This window comes from Ictidomys tridecemlineatus, chromosome 10, assembly GCF_052094955.1.
Source record: "Ictidomys tridecemlineatus isolate mIctTri1 chromosome 10, mIctTri1.hap1, whole genome shotgun sequence".
NCBI lineage: Eukaryota > Metazoa > Chordata > Mammalia > Rodentia > Sciuridae > Ictidomys > Ictidomys tridecemlineatus.
In genome coordinates this window covers 99302361-99320361 of record NC_135486.1, presented here as the reverse complement: position 1 = coordinate 99320361, position 18001 = coordinate 99302361, and the positions used below count along the sequence as shown (strand labels likewise).

Sequence of the window (18001 nt, the reverse complement as noted above, 5' to 3'; positions counted from 1 at the left end):
TATATATTATTCCAGGACCTTCTAACTTTCAGAGTTTAAAACTCTGCACATATTCTAATCGGTTTCCATCAATATGTAGTCTGATTCCTTTCTCTCATGGCTTTTAATATTCTCTCCTTATTCTGTATATTAAGTATTTTCATTATAATGTGCCTTGGTGTGGATTTGTTATAATTTTGTACATTTGGCACACTGTAAGCCTCTTGAATTTGTTTTTCCAATTGATTCTTCATGTTTGGAAAATTTTCTGATATTATTTCATTGAATAGATTGCCCATACCTTTCGTTTGGAACTCCATTCCTTCCTCTATCCCCACAACACTTAAATTTGGTCTTTTTATGCTATCCCATATTTCTTTGTTCTGCTCATGGTTTCTTACCATTTTCATTGTGTAGTCTTCATTTTTTTCAAGATTATATATTTTGTCTTCATTGTCTAAGGTCCTGTCTTCCAAGTGGTCTAATCTGTTGGTGATGCTTTCAATTGAATTTTTAATTTGGTTTATTGTTTCTTTCATTGCATGATTTCTGTCTGTTTTTTTAAAACCTCTATCTCCCTATTGAAGTCATCTCTTGCTTCCTCTATTTGTTGATGTACCTCTTTTTCAAATGATCTTTTGCTGCCTGTATTTGCTCTTATATCATCTCTTAGTTCACAGAACATTTTAATTATTTACATCCTGAACTCCTTCTTTGTAATATCTTCTGCTATGCTAGCCATGGATTCTAATAATGCAGTATCTTGATTTGTTTGAGGCACATTCTTCCTTTGCCTTTTCATATTGCTTGTGTGTCTTTCCTTCTAGCACTGTGTATCTAGGCGTTACCTATTTTACCCTATAGGCTTATTGTGCCCTGTATTGAACCCAATACCTCTTCTTTGAAGTTAAGGACAATGTTATCAGATCTCAGTATAAACAAATATACACCATAAAAAAACAAATGTTTGCTAATAAGTTGTTTACAGTTTGTTCACAATGTACAAAAATAGTGAATTCAATTATTATCTACAATATACTCAGTAGGTTTGTAAAAGGATTTACAGATTCTGATGGTAGACAAAAAACCTGGGTTGAGGAATAAGATGATATGGTGAGGAGATAGGAGGTGAGGATATAGAGTTGTTATGCCTTAGGAAGTATGAAAGAGAAATCTAAAGAGGAAAATTAGTAGCAGGAGAGAGGAGAAGAAGTACATTTGGGTAGACAAGTAAGTGGGAAGACAGTAGAGTACATAAAACAAACACACAGACATATCAAGAAAAGCAAAAAATATAAAAATAGCAGAACCTGGTGGTAAAAAAAGAAAAAAAGATTTTGAAAACTTTAAAAAATAAAATAGTATTAAAAGAATGTACAACATAATGTAATATACTATTCAGACGTTCCAGACATCAAAATCCTAATTCATGCAAAGTACTTGGTTTCACATATGTTGGGGATGTGAGGGTGGGGAGAAAGGAGAAGGAGAGGGAAAGAGAGAGAGAGGGAGAGAGCGAGATGGAGATAGAAAAAAATATTAAAGAAAGACACAGGCTTGTTTTGGTTGTTTATAGTATCTTTCCTGCTTCCTTTCTCATACAATAGGTGGGGTCCTCAGTTGTTAGCTGGTATCTCTGCCCTCAGTATGGTGAAAGTAACCGGGTGTCATTGTGCAGAGTTATCAGCTACTGGGGAGAGCAGAGAATTAGAAACTGAGTACCATGAAGATGGTGACAACTGTGACCCAAGATGGAGCCGCTTACTTTCAGCAGTGGGGTGTCTGTTCTGATGGAGGGAGTCTGGCGATTGTGTTGGATGATGAATTCATCAGCAATCTCTGTGGCTGGCAGTGTCAGCTGACTTCAGAGCCTGTGTGAAGTTCCTGGGTGCTGGCAGGCACTGTTTGTAGGGGATTATGTCATTGCTGTGGAGTCCCAAGATGGCAGTGACCAGGGGATTCCACACTTTGGTAGATGGGGGTCCACACAGGGGTTGTAGACTGAGTTATTACTCATGGGAAGCTCCAGGTGTCCTCCATGGAAGAAGTGTCTGTGATTTCTGCTTGAGTGGGTGGCCAAAAGTTCTTTGTGGGGGCTGCTGCCACTGCGATGGATGGTCTCACTCAGGTATCCATTGGTCCTGTGTGGGCTAGTAGTTGGGAGATACTGAGGAGACTGCTGATGCTGAGGCCTGCAGTCCTGGACAGGCAAGGTGCTTCCTGCATGGGGCAGGAATATTGCTTGCAGAGAAGCCATATTCTCACAACTTGAACCTCAGATCACTGAGCAACGCAGAATTCTGCCTCCCTCTGGCCCGCCATCTTGGAATTCCCCCTTAATCATCTTTTATCATCTTCTCTTCACTCTCTGCCATAATTGATTAACTTATGGCTCTCTCTCTCTCTCTCTCTCTCTCTCTCTCTCTCTCTCTCTCTCTCTCTCTCTCTCTCTCCCCTTCCCTTCCTCCCTCCATCTGTGAACTCTTTGAGCTCAGAGATGCATCTCACTCACCCTAGTGTCTCTGACTCCCCTGGCACAAGGGAAGCTGCCTCATGGCATGTGATGGGAGCAAGAACTAGCGATTGGTCAACAGATAATTCTGACAGTGTATGGATCTGTGCAGGTCCTATTTATTGCTGCATGTGTAGCAGAAGGAGGGAGGGTAAAATGGCACAGATTTAAATATTCTTTGTTTTCTCAACTCAGAATCTTTGGGGCCTACAGCACAGCATAATCACTAGCACATCCTGTTACATAGAGGAAGGATGCCACACTATCTTCATTCACATTGAGTGGAAGAGGGGCTGGCAGGGGCATGACACAGGGCCAGCTGCAGTCAGAGACAAAGTTAATGTTGATTCCCTCAACAATCCACAAGATTTCTTTGTGAAAAAAAGTGAAGAACATCAGAGATTTAAATATTCTTTATCCACTTTTTCTTATAATTAGTATGGGACTAGCATTTTTTTTCTTTTTTAAATAACAACTTTGTTAAGATATCATTTACATACTATATAATTAACCCTCTTAACATTTAAAATTCCATAATTTTCAGCGTGTTAAATGATGCATGCAGCCATCACCATTGTCAAAACTCAGAAAAATAATTATCTTTTAACTTCAGCTTCCAAAATCCTTCACCATACACAAACAGTTCTTTATTTTTCTGTCTCCGTAGCTTTGCATATTTGGGACACATTATAAAAATAGAGTCATATAATATGTAATCTTCTGTGATGTAAATGCCTATCATTTAGCATTTTGTTTTCAAGTGAAATATATATATCAGTACCTCATATTTTATGACCAAATAATATTTTATTGTATTTATATATTACAATTTGGTTATCCATTCATCATTGATGAACATTTGGGTGATTTCCACCTTTTGGCCATTGAGAATAGTGCTGTTATGAAAAACATTGTGAAACTTGTTTGTGAACTCTAGTTTTCAATTTCTTTTGGTATATACTCAGGAGTGAAATTTCTGGATTATAAAATAATTCTGTGTTTCACTTAATAAAGAATCACCAAAAAATGTTTTCTATAATAGTTGTACCATTTTGCTTTCTCACCAAAAATGTATGAGACTTCAATTACTTCATATCTTTTCTAAGACTTTATGTTTCCACCTCTAATTTTAGACATTGTAGTGAATGTAAGATAGTTTTGTGTGGTTTTGATTTGTATCTTCCTGTTGGTTACTAGTACTAAGAAATATTAGTTACTTTTTTATTTGTTCTTTTTAGGTGTACTTGACAGGAGAGTATATTTTGACATATTTATACAAAAATGGAGTACATATTATTCTAATTAGAATCCCAGCCTTGTGGATGAACACAATGTGGAAATTCACTGTGGTGAATTCATCTGTGTACATAGGAAAGTTAATACAGATCCACTATTTAAAAGAAATATCTATCCATGGGCTGGGATTGTGGCTCAGTGGTAGAGCATTGGCCTGGAATGTGTGCGGCACTTGGTTCAACTCTCAGCACCACATAGAAGCAAATAAATAAAGGTCCATCCATAACTAAAAATTTAAAAAATCTATCCACGTCTTTTGCCCATGTATACCCCAAGCATTTGTCTTTTCATTTTGAGTTTTAAAGAATCTTTATATATTCTTCACAGAGATTCTTATTAGATTATAATTTGCAAGAGGTTTTTCCTATTCTATAGATGTCTTTTCACTTTCTTGATATTGTCCTTTGAAGCACAAAGTTTTTAGTTTTTTGCAATTTATTCCTTTCATGGAAGCTGCTATATACCTCAACCATTAAAATGAATGAACTAGATTTCAAAATCTAAAATCTATTAATCTCAAAGCTGTAAAGTTCATAGAAGAAAAACAATGACAGAAGATGCATGCAATATGAATGATATTTATAAAAATGTTAAAAACTCAACATGTCACAGAAACTTACATTTGAATGATGTGTGATTTATGTGTTTTCCTTTTATTGTTTGTGCTTTAAGTATCAAATCTCAGACTCCATTGAGGTCATATGGACTTACATAGTTGTTGTAATTTCCTGTCAAGAATTGCATAGCTTTAACTCTTTTTTTTTCAGGCAGAAATATTTATTGCATTAGATAAAACACCAATGTCAACCAGCAGACACCTCCATGCTAAACCACTGAGCTTCGTCTCCAGCTCTCTTGCTACAAATTCACATTTTAAAAAAAAATCCACAAGCCAACATGATTTTATCCCAGGCATGACAGTGAATAGATGCTCATGAAATATGTTGTTGAATGCACAGATGTATATATAATTTTACTATCCAATTTTGACACAGCTTATAAAATAAATCAAAGGAATCCCAGATATACAAGGCTAAAAGTAGTTTTTATATGTTAGTAGAGCTTTATTATCTGAAATTTACCTTTTCTAATTCTTTTTGTTTTGGTGCCTCATTTACTACTTTTAAGTATGCTAGTTTTCATATTCCTCTTAAATTAAGCAGGGAATCATTACTTCAGCCATAAAAACCAATGTTCTAAAGATTGTGTCAAGAGAAAAGCCTGTAGAATCTGAATCTCCCTAAAGATTTATGCTCTGTTCTTAAAGAAGGATGTATGTCAGAACAAAAGAGTGTCTCTGGAGTGTAAAATTATTTGCTCTGTGAATAAAAATTTGAATTGAAGATAAATTGATGCTGCTCTTGAGTTACTAGTGATGCTGGAGCTTCTCTGGGCTTGGTCAGTGTCTCTATACAGTACTCTGTGTTGTGTAACGAAAAGGAGGTAACCATCTCATTGCCAAACATAAAGACTCATCCTCTCTGGTTCTTTTGGGATTCTCTCCACCCCTCTCCATATCCTCACCTCTTTATTCCTTCCCTTATAAATTCATAAACACTGAATCAAGAACTATAAAAGTCTATGAGTATAAATTTTGTATCATCTATTCTTTCTTTCAAAATACCCTTTACTTCCCATGACTCTGATATTAAGCAACAAATTCTAATTTTATACTCCTTAAATACCCTCTAGTGACATGATTTACATATGTCTTATTGATAAATAATAACAGAAAGGTCCTTATATATTTATCTTAATATGTTTACAGTGTCACTGACCGTTATATGTCTTCTTTTAATGGGATTTCTAAAGATATTTCTCTAATACTCTGAATGACTGTAGACATATATACGATGCTGCTTGAATTCCTGCAACTAAGTTAAAGTAGTGAAGTTATATGTAAACTACTTTATTCTTGGAGGAGTCAGAGAACATCAGGTATCTGGATTCTTGAAAATTCTTAGAGATTTACCCAGAATAACATCTACATTAGGGACAAACACGGATATAGTCGTTGGAAGATAAAATCTCTCCTCAACACTCTCCTCAGAGCCTTAGCTACATTCTTATTCTGGAGAATATAAATCAGAGGATTCAGTGTGGGAGTAATGATGCTATATAACACAGAACCAAATTTGTCTTGCAGTGGAGTGCACGGGGACCTGGTCCTCATGTATGAAAAGTTGCAGGAACCAAACCAGAGAGAGACCACAGTGAGGTGGGAGCTGCAAGTGGCAAAAGCATTTCTCTTACTCCCAGCTGAACGCATCTCAATGACACTGTGCAGGATGAAGCCATAGGATGTAGAAACCAGGATGATGGGGAGGAGAAGAAGCATGATAGTGCTGATGTACACTGTGGACTCATAGACAGTGACATCAACACAAACCAACTTCATGACAGCTTGATACTCACAGTACAAGTGGTGTATTTTCCGAATCTCACAGAAAGGTAAGTACATCAAGATGAAAGTGTGAATTAGAAAGTTCAGAGAAGCCCCTAACCATGACGTGAGGGCCATCAGCAGTGCCACCTTTCTGCTCATGAGCACATTGTAATGCAGAGGATGATAGATGGCAACATACCTGTCATAGGACGTGAGAGCTAGCAGAAGACACTCAGCACCACCCAGAGACAAATAGAGGAAGTGCTGGGTGGCACAGCCCATGAAGGAGATGGACTTCCTGCTAGACAGGTAGTTGGTGGCGATCTTGGGGATGATTGTGCAGACGTGCATCTTGTCCATGAGGGAGAGCTGGCTGAGTAGGAAGTACATGGGGGTGTGAAGCCCACGATCCACACAGATGAGGTGGATGGTGAGGGTGTTGCCACTCAGTGCAACATGGTAGACCACCATGGTCAGGCAGAAAAGGAAAAGGTGGGTAAAGGAGTCTTCAAAGAGCCTTTCAAGGATGAAGTCTGCCAGAGACCTCTGATTCCTCAGCCACATTGTCCCAGGGAGTGGAGACAAAGTGTGATGCCAGAAATATGGGATCCTGTGTACAAGGTGATAAGCACTTTGATCCAATAAAACATTTGTGAAGAGATTTTTCTCTATTTTTAATTATCCAGCAGCTGAAATTAATAAATTCAGTTTTTTCAAAGCAAGAGAAACCTAAAATTTGTCATCACTATCGTGGTCATTTGAAATTCCAAGACTCTATTAAGGGCCAAATTTTATGACTCTTCTTACTAAATATAGGCATATGTATGTGTAATCATATGTGTGATTTGTATTAGTGTGTGTCTGTGTGTGTATGGTTGTTGGATTATGTTTCTTATTTTACCAAGCAGATTTTATCAAGAGCATCTGAACCGCTAAGACATTTCTATTAATACATGTAATTGTTAAGGATAGTGTTACAGAACTTTGGCCTTATTCTTTTGTGGAAGCTGGTTAAGGAGTTGGTATACTGCTGTCATGTTTAAGTCTGATGTGGAAATTTTAAGTATACAGAACAAGCCGTAGAAAGGGAAGATAATACAAAGCAAGGCAGACAAGAGACAGACAAAATACAAAAGCATGAGCTGTGACCCCACAAGAGAAAACAAACAAACAAACAAAAAAGAGTCAGTTCTGCTCGCCTATGGAATTAGGCACTGGGGTTCTTTTTTTTTTTCTTTTCTTTTCTTTTTTCTTTTCTTTCCTTTTTTTTTTTTTTGCTCCTTTGAATTCTACAAAATATTTGGATTTCTTTTAGCATGATTAAAAAGCATAAAATAGGCCTCAATTCAGTCCCCATACTTCCCTTTTCCCTTTCCTCCTCCCTTCCTCTGATCCCTTCCCTCTACTCTGCTGATCTGCTACTTATTTAGAGTTTTTTTATTAGTTACTTGTGGATATACATCCAGATGAGATCCATATGGTATGTTCATATAGGTACATGGGAAATTTAGGTCAGATTTCTAATGAAGCTGAATGCACACCCCTAGCCCAGAATTCCAAGAGCCTAAAGGAGAATCCTGGGGAAGGTAGAGCAACTGCAGGCCCAGCCACTGCTCCATACCACTGAGGTGTGAGCCAGCAGATCACCAACAACGTATTAATACTATAGGATGGCTGCTTCTCTTCTGACCTCTAATCTCCCAGGGATCTCCTCTAAGACCCACCTTAACTAGAAACGAGAAATTAGAGAGAATTTTAGGAAATGTAGTTCATCCTAGCCAACCTCCCACTTCACAAAGTCACTGCAGTCCATCTTCTGCCCTTTTGGCACACATTCACAAACTCCACCAGTCAAGTTAGCCTCCAAATACAAAAATGATACCTGTGTGACTAAATACACTACATCCAGCATGAAGGCAAACATGTTAACTTTTTCTCCAGGAGAAAATCCAAAGTTCTTTATTTTGCCTAAGGAAGATATTCATTCCTCTGATACAAGTGTCCCCTTTAATATCCTGGAACTTCAAAATTGTTTGGATAATATATATGAAAAAGATTCTTATGGAAACTGTTGGGAGTTGCCCCGGTTCCAAAGATGGCTCCAACCATGCTTCTCTTCTGGTACTAACTTCCTCATGCCCCAAGAAAGCAGCAGGAAGAGCTGCCCAATGGTGAGCCTTGCTGACCTTCATGATCCTTACCCACCAATCAGAAAGTGCCCCGTGCCAATACCCTGCTCTGTTGAATGGCCTCTGGCTCTATAAACGTGCAAACTTGTTCCTCAATACACAGGTACTTCTCCAATGATGAGCCTTGTCTAGTGGTTCTTTCAGAAACAACATTATTACTACCCCCCGCAGGATAGATCTTCTTATCCAAAAAGGGTTAATCTGTACTTTGGATATTAACTCCTGTTTCCTCACTCAGTCCTGGCATATGCCCAATAGATCCATGAACAAACTGGCATCAGGAGTAAAGATAATTCCTGGATTCAGCATGATGGACTTACACTCACCAAGGCCAATCTGTCTGATGCCACTGCTGGATATTTACTGCTAACAGCAGACCAACCTGAGTTCCCAACATGGCACCATTCCCTGGGGTGATCAGCCAGCCCCTCCATAGCACATTGATGACATTGGACCACATTCAACATGAAAGGGACTCTCCTTTTTTTTCTGGACTGGACACTCACTCTGGATTTTGCTTCCTCACCCGAAGTGCTGCTGCCAGAACTAACATCTCTGGACTCACAGAATGCTTTATTCACCATGATAGTATTCCATGCAGCATTGCTCCTGATCAAGGAGCTTGATTCACAGCAAATAATTGTGCAATATAGCCTGTGTTCATGGGATTTGTTATACTTAACATAGGTCCTCCATCTTCATGAAACACAGAATCTGATAGAATGGTGAAATACCCTTGTAAGACTCTGCCTCAAGCAACACCTAGTTGGAAACATTTCTCATTGCTGGAGCAATGTCCTCCAGGGTGTGATACATGCTCGACGTCTGCATCTAATTTATGGTACTGCATCTCTCACAGCAAGGATTCATAAGATCAGAACCCAAACATTCAATGGATAGAAATGAGAGTGTGTTCTCTCCCTATTATATTGATGTCTATGATTCACCAACATTATTTGTTCCTGTACTTTTCAGTTTTGCTGCTTTAAAAAATTATTAGTGACAAAGAGAGAGATTCTTCTACCCAGACACAAAGTGATTCCATTTTCTGAGAATTGAGATTGCCCTACTGCCACCTTAGGATGCTCATTATAGCTGAATCAACAGGTGAAGAAGAAGGTCACTCTGTGGCATGGAGTGATTGATCCCTACTAGGAAGGAAAAACTCAGTTGTGACTACACAATACAGAGAGGAAGAGCAAGTTTCACATAGGACATTTAATCAGTGCCTCTTTGAACTTCCAGGTCTGTGATGGAGGGCAATTGGAAACTAAATCCCAAGTCAAGTCACACTGATAAGGCCTCAGATCCCTCAGAGATGAAGGTTTGAGTCACCCACCTGACCAGGAACAATGACCAGCTTTGAACCAAGGCAGTATGGACTGTGGAGTGAAATAGGATAGTTATAAAGACCAGTAATGACCATGTGGACAACCCTCAGGACACAGACTGCCATACTTTTGCATTTCTTCTTAATGCTGATAATAATTTGTATATTTATATTACACAAATTAAGTGTTTATTTCATTGTCACCCTCTCATCAAACATGAGGTGTGAATAGTACCTAAAATCATATCTCAGTATTTAAATAACTGGATATAAATGAAGAAGTATGCATCAGTAGAAACAGAATAATTTCACACAAAATACAAAAAAATGGATTTTTTTCTCTTAATGAGAAAAGGATTGTATATTTTATATACACTTCTTGGGAAAAGTTGATGACGTCTTAGGTTATACATAAAATAGTCATATCCAATTAGTTAGAAGGATATATTATGTTGTCTTCATTTGAATATTGACCAAAATTTTTACAAAATGCATGAGTGCTGTGTTGACAAAAAACAAAGCAACCATACCTATGTCCTGGGTAGATTTGTGAATCAACAGATTACATAAAATGCTTAAAACTAGGTTTTTCATGTTGATTCAGCCACACTTGCCAATCTTCCCTCTCTCCAGTTCTCTCACAAACACTAATCAGAATGAGAAGTTGATCTCCATGGGGAAATTAGACTCAAAAAAGTCATAAACTATTAGAGCCTTCTATCACTTCTTATGTCTTACCTCCTAAATATCTTCCTATACTTTCACAGATTCTAAATCACTCATGTACATTAACAGGAAAGACCCACCACAATTGAAGTAAGTGATCATGACAATTATAAGAGTGAATACCAGTAATTAAAAATAATTATGTGAATATAAAAAATAAACTTCAAATATAAAATCAAGAAACACAAACTTAACACATTCTGACCAAATTTCAACTCTACCTTTAAAAACGAGTTCACATTTATTTTTCTTCTGACCTTGGGTAGCTCTAGGATTATGACAGTCATGTCATACTGTTACTTCCTGCTCAGCTTCTGTGGACTGAGAGCAATTTCAACCCTAGTTCTGAAAGGTTAATAAAATAGGTACTTGTCACTCTGTTTTTCTATATGCTTAACAAAACACTGTTGAAATCCTGAGAACTGTTTGCTAATCTTGTTCCCAGAATGTGCTGTCCCCAACTGACAAACTGCAGGATGCACTCCCTCACTCGGTTGCAGGCAAAATGCCCACTTGCCTTGACCTGTCAATGAACTTCCCTCCCCACCCTCTCCAAGGAAAGTATATAAGCTCTGCTTAAGCTGTTCTCAGGGCTCTATCTCTCTTTGCTCTAGTGAGCTCTGAGCCCCAGCATGCTGGCCCCCAAATAAACCCTTTTGCTGTTGCATGAGACAGTCTCTTGGTGGTCTCTTCCTCCTACGTTTTGCCGGTCCCTGACATTTGGTGCATTGGCCGGGAACTGCACATCGTCGGACAGGTAGACCCCAACAGACTCCTTTAGGGGGTAAGTAAGGCGTCTCTTCTTCTTCTTCTTCCTCTTCTTCTCCTCCTTCTTCTCCTTCTTGTTTTTCCTTTGCAATTGCTCAGAGCTTGGTTTTTGGCTCAGTGGACAGCATGAGCTCTCAGAGCTTTTCTGGTTTTTCATTTGGGTTGGCAGAGTGTGGTTGCCAGTGGAGAGCATGAGCTCCCCCTGGCGGTGGTGGACAGACGTGTCCTGAAGCCACAGACCACATCTTTCAAGGGATGCCTTGGAGGACTCTGGGGGGGATGGAAGTGCCCTCATCTGGGAGGGACGGAAGTGCCCTCATCTGGTATATTCTGCTGCCAGCCCATCTGGTCTTGCTGGCAATTCTTTCTCTCAGGTTGAATTCACTGTCTGTTTTTAATCTTTGCCTCTGAACTTCTGTTACATGGTTACTGTGTGTGTCTATGTTTGTGTGATTGTGTCACGTTTGTATTGTCTCTATTTGAGTAGCTCCCAGTATGGGACAAAGCCATTCCACACCTCTGTCCCTGACCCTTGATTACTGGACTGAAGTCCACTTAAGGGCTTAAAATCTTTCTTTTTCAGTAAAACGCTGGAACTGGCAAACTCTCTGTGCCTCAGAATGGCCCACCTTTGGAGTCAGTTGGCCCCCAGAAGGATCCTTCTACTTCCCACTAATTTAAAAAGTCAGAGATATTGTCTTTGTCTTTCAACCGGGACCACATATCCATCCAGATCAACAGCCGTATATCTTAACTTGGCAGGACCTCTGCAAATCTCCTCCTCCATGGGTGAAGTCTTTCCTTGTCCCTGGCCCTGCTCCTACTCCTTCCCCCATGATTCTGTCTCTCAAACCCTCTGCTCCTCCTCCATCCTCTGTTCTCCCTAAATCTCAAGATTTGGCTCTACTGGACTCTCCTCCCTCTCCATATACCCTGCCCTAGTCCCCCAACCCCCAACACCCTCTAAGTGATTCCCCTGCTGCTGACTCAGCCTCTCCACCATTGGAGGAGGCTGAGCCAGCCCAGTGCCCTCCAGATGACTACCCCACAGCACACACAGCCCCTCTTACCCTAGAGGAACCTGGCCCAGCTAAAAGAACTCAAAGAACTCACCGGCGTTTTCACACCAGCCTACTTGGGATGACTGCCAACAACTCCTAGGGACTCTCTTCATGACAGAGGAACAAAAGAGAATCCGCCTGGAAGTTAGAAAAAAAAATATCCTCAGACCAGATGGGCAACCGACACAACTTCCCCTTGAACTGACCCAACTGGGACCCCAACACCTTTGAAGGTAGGGAGCATCTGTCCACTTATTGCCAGGCTCTAATAGTGGATCTCCGAGCAGCTGCTAGATGGCCAACTAATTTGGCCAAGGTAAGAGAGATTATTCAAGGGCCTAATGAATCTCCCTCTATGTTTCTGGAGAGAATTATGGAGGCATATAGGAGATATACTCCTTTTGATCCTCAGGCAGAGGATCAAAAGGCATCTGTCACAATGGCCTTTATTGGGCAAGCTGCCCTGGATATTAAAAGAAAGTTACAATGCTTAGATGGATTACAAGATATGACTTTGAGAGATTTAGTCAAAGATGCCGAGAAGGTATACTATAAGAGAGAAACTGAGGAAGAGAAGGAACAAAGGAGGGAGAAAGAAAGGGAGCAAAGGGAGGATGAAAGAAGCAAAAGACAGACTGAGGCATTGACTAAGGTCCTGGTCACAACAACAAATAGGCCAGAAATTAAGAGACAGGGAGACAGAAAGAGATGACTGGGCCCATGCCAGAAGCCACCTCTGGCCTCAGATCAATGTGCCTACTATAGAGAAAAAGGACACTGGGCCAAAGAGTGCCCTAGAAAGAAACAGCCACACCAGCCAGCCATTCTAATTCTGGAGGATGACTAGGAAAGTCGGGGCTCGGATCCCCTCCCCGAGCTCAAGTTAACTTTTGAAGTGAAGGGGACCCCAGTAAACTTTGAAGTGAATACAGGAGAAATATACTCAGCTCTTAAGGCCCCATTGGGCCCTCTATCAATTAAAAGGTCTCTAGTTCAAGGGGCTAATGGCAGTAAATATCGGGCTTGGACAACTAAGAGGGCCATGGACCTGGGGAAAGGAAAAGTTCATCACTCCTTCGTAGTGATCCCAGAATGCCCAGCCCCATTGATGGGCAGAGGTCTGCTCACCAAACTCCAGGCCAAAATAACTTTTAACCCTGAAGGCCCCCAAATGAAATGTCTAAATCCTTCAGTAAAAACTCCTATAGTCATGGCTTTAACTATGTCAGTAGAAGATGAACATCAACTCTTCACACTCCCCAAGAAGGATAAAACAGGCAAGCTATCCCAGAAATGGATAACAGATTACCCAGATGCCTGGGCAGAAACTGCTAAGTTAGGCCTAGCCGTAAAACAACCTCCAATAACAGTGGAGTTAAAAACCTCAGCCTCCCCAATTAATATTAAACAATATCCTCTGAGAAAAGAAGCTAAAGATGGGATAAGGCCCCATATTCAGAAATATCTGGCTTTAGGGGTCCTAAGGCCCTGTCAATCAGCCTGGAACACTCCCCTGCTACCAGTAAAAAAGCCAGGAACCGGGGACTATTGCCCCGTTCAAGACCTAAGAGAGATCAACAACAGAGTGAAGGACATTCACCCCATAGTACCTAATCCGTACAATCTGCTTAGCACCCTGAACCCTGAGCAAAAATGGTATACTGTTTTGGACTTAAAAGATGCTTTCTTTTGCTTGCCTCTGCATAAAGATAGTCAGTTGCTGTTTACTTTCGAGTGGGTAGACCCAGAAACTGGAACGTCTGATCAACTAACTTGAACTAGACTCCCACAGGGGTCAAAAACTCCCCCCACTCTCTTTGATGAAGCCCTCCACAGAGATCTCAACAACTTCAGAACTACACACCCTGAAGTCACCCTGCTTCAATATGTGGATGACCTGCTACTGGCAGCCGATACCAAGGAAAACTGTGAGTCTGGGATCCAAGCACTATTATCCGAGCTTGCTCAACTCGGGTATAGAGCTTCTGCCAAAAAGGCCCAAATTTGCCAGCAAGAAGTAATCTTCCTGGACTATTCCCTTAGGGGCGGTAAACGATGTCTCACTGAGCCCAGAAAACAAACCGTTGTGCAGATACCACCCCCATCTAACAAGAGGGCAAATGAAGAGGCTAAATTGGCAGCCCTAAACGGAGTAACCATGTTAACACTTTCCACACCGGGGGAACATAAGGACACTGACACTGAACTCCTGGACTTTACTGAGCCCAGCCTGCAATTTCAGAAAGCCCTACACTACATTAAAATTGTACATCAACTCACTCACCTTGGTTCAAAGAAATTGCAGGCATTCCTGAAGGATCAAGAACAGAGTTTTCCACTAACCTGCTAACAGAGAAAGGAAGTAGCTGAATGGGTAACAAAAGCCTGCCAGGTCTATCAATTGGTTAATGCTTACCCTTCCAAGCTTCCTGCAGGAAGGCGCCTTCGAGGAACCAGACCAGGACAATTTTGGGAAGTGGACTTTACTGAAATTAAGCCAGCAAGGTATGGACTTAAATATCTCCTAATCTTTGTAGATACAGTTTCAGGATGGATTGAAGCCTTCCCCACACAAAAAAAAGAAACAACGCAAATGGTGGTCAAGAAGATCCTGAAAGATATTTTTCCAAGATACAGCCTACCTAAGGTAATAGGGTCTGATAATGGACTGGCGTTCGTGGCCTAGGTAAGTCAGGGGTTAGCCAGGACCCTGGGGATTAATTGGAGTTACATTGCACTTATAGACCCCAGAGCTCAGGACAGGTAGAAAGAACAAATAGAACCATTAAAGAGACCTTGACGAAATTAAGCTTGGAGACCAGCATAAAAGATTGGACTATGCTCCTGCCTTATGCACTGTTTCATACAAGAAATACTCCCTCTGTTTCTTTGTGTAACCTCACCACCTATGAAATTCTCTATGGTGCCCCTCCTCCAGTAAGGGACCTAACCCCAACTCTAAGACCTAACAATCCCTTCCACAACCCCTTGCTTGACAGACTTAAAGCTCTTGAAAAAACTCAGTGATACCTGTGGAAACAGCAAGCCAGTGCCTACCAACCTGGGCACAAAGGACCTCCACACCGATATCAAGTGGGAAACTTCATCTATGTAAGATGACTTCAGGTGTCATCCCTGGAATCCCGCTGGAAAGGACCATACCAGGTGATACTTATAACACCTACAGTGGTAAAGGTAAACGGAATCACTTCCTGGATTCATACCTCTCATCTCAAGCCTATGTCCTGTCCAGACTCTGGCTGGAAATTGAAAAAGACTGGTAACCCTCTCAAATTGCATGTTCGCCATGTGGATGGGGCTATGGACTCTCCCCTTGACCACCAGTAGTCCTAACCCTCATCAGCCCGTTCAGCAGCAATGGCTGATCACAAATCCTCCAGGACAGGAAGTATAATCTATCTCTCATACAGCCCCCTTAGGGACCTGGTGGCCATCTCTCCACCCAGACATTTGTCAGCTGGATATAGGACTTTTCTATTGGGATATCCCTGATGAAGAGTATTTCACTAAAATTCCATTAAATCCCTTCCGTACCATAAATAACATAAACAAACATTATGGATGTAGGGACACGCGAGCCAAATGCAGGTTGGCTAACCTAGATTACTATGTTTGCCCAGTGGACTATCAAAGCCACAAACAATCATGGCTGTGTGAGGGAAAAACAGACTTCTTCTGTAAGTCATAAGGATGTAAACATACAGGGGCTACCTAATAAAACCCAAACCTCCGCCGGTTCTCCGACCATTGTCCCCTTGCTGAAGTAACAGGTACTGAGGTATCTCTCCACCCATTCACTCCTCTCTTCTCCTGTCAGTGCCCACACCGGGTCCCACCATGTCCTCTTACCAGCTAACCCAAAGCTCAAACCAGCTGAGGAGATCCCTCAGACCCCTATCCAAGATGTAATGAAAATGGCCTTTAAAGTTGCTTTGTCATCACTGAAAACAGGTTACTAAGAATTTAAAGTACCTCACAGGCTTTTTGGGATACTCATTCCAGTCTTCCCCTCTGCTCTACCTGTTCTACTACTCAAGTTTTTGTTGCTAGGAAAATCCCAAACCCCTTTCCCATTATTCTTTTACATCTCTCCTTCCTCATTCTCAGATCCACGGAGCTGCTCTCAGTACCGCCTTCCCTGTCCTCTCCCTCTATACCAGGCCCACAGAAAAGTCTTAACTGACCTTCTCCAGAAGTCTTCACCATGGCTGACTTTAGGACTTTCAGCAAAAGAGTCCCTATAAAAGAGTTCAGTATAGATAAACTTCCTCTTTTCATGTTGCCCTGTTCTACTTGACCACTGGCTGGAAAAATCAGCACTCCTAAGCTAGACATCCCCTTACTAGTTTTTCACAAAATATGTGAACAGGGCCTCTGGTCTTGAGCTGGGGCTTCACAGAGATGGCTACATTTCTAAGATAAAAAAGTTATCAACTGGGCTCCATGGTAACAGCTGGTAGGGAAAAAAAAAAAGAAAAAAATTCTCCCCCTCCCAGGTGTCCTTGAAAACTTAACTTGCCCAGAACAGAGGAAAAAACAGAAACAAAAACTGCCTTTTGTGAACTTCTGCAGAGTGTAAACTTCTGAGCCCCTTCCCTTACATGTTGAGTACAAAATTCTGAAACTACTTAAACTTGGGGTTGAGGGGATTAATTGATTACAATAGAAGCAATGCCCTCTGAATCCGGTTGCAACCAAATAGGACTGTTTCCCTGTCTTCAGTGCTATCTTAGGTGCCTTGCCTTCTCTGTCCCTATAACAGTATAATTCTATATACTTAAACATTATTTAAGTTTTCATGAAATGGTCAACAGATGTGATTAATTATGTAATGGTGCAGATGTTTCCCAGAGTGCTCTATCATGACACAGGTTCATTTGAAGATCAAATAGGGGGGCATACAACCCGGTTCTGCTGGGAACCTGTATCCCTCACTTTATCCATCCTATTAGGCATAGGAGTTGCTGCAGGGGTGGGCACAAGAACCACTGCCCTGGTCCATGGGACACAACAAATGACCCAATTAGAAACAGCAATGGACCAAAACTTAAAGATATTAGAAACTTCCATCACAGCTTTGCAGGAATCTTTAACCTCTCTCTCTGAAGTTGTTTTACAGAACAGGCAAGGGTTGGAGCTCCTCTTCATGAGAGAAGAGGGCCTTTGTGCTGCACTGAGAGAAAAATGTTGTTTTTATGCCGACCATACTGGAGTTATAAAAAAAATCTTTGAGTAAATTAAAAAGACGCCTTAAAGAGCGTCAGCGAGAGAGAGAGGCCCAAAAAGGGTGGTATGAGTCTTGGTTCACACAGTCCCCCTATTAACTATGCTTTTATCAGCCCTGGCTGGTCCTTTAATAATTCTTATATTGTTGCTAACTCTAGGACCCTGTTTGCTCAACCGTGTAGTTTCCTTTCTCCAAGCCCAAATTAGACAAGTCAAACTTATGGTAATCAGACAACAATATACCCCACTAGCAGACATAAAATGTGACACCCCCCAATGATCACTTTTATGATTAAAAATAGCCAGAAGAAGAAGTGGGGAATGAAAGGTTAATAAAATAGGTACTTGTCACTCTGTTTTTCTATATGCTTAACAAAACACTGTTGAAATCCTGAGAACTGTTTGCTAATCTTGTTCCCAGACTGTGCTGTCCCCAACTGCCAAACTGCAGGATGCACTCCCTCACTCGGTTGCAGGCAAAGTGCCCACTCGCCCTGACCCCTCAAT

The 18001-nt window shown here is 40.9% G+C and overlaps 1 protein-coding gene across 1 annotated transcript in view; it reads right to left on the bottom strand.

The window, feature by feature from the left end:
- The window catches only part of LOC144367616 (olfactory receptor 2AE1-like), a 49590-nt gene extending 42853 nt beyond the window's left edge, over positions 1-6737 (bottom strand). Inside the window, exon 1 of the mRNA XM_078024694.1 lies at positions 6041-6737. Within this exon, the coding sequence (XP_077880820.1) occupies positions 6041-6737 (697 nt within the window). The remainder of the gene's footprint in view (positions 1-6040) is intronic.
- Positions 6738-18001: the final 11264 nt, after the last annotated feature.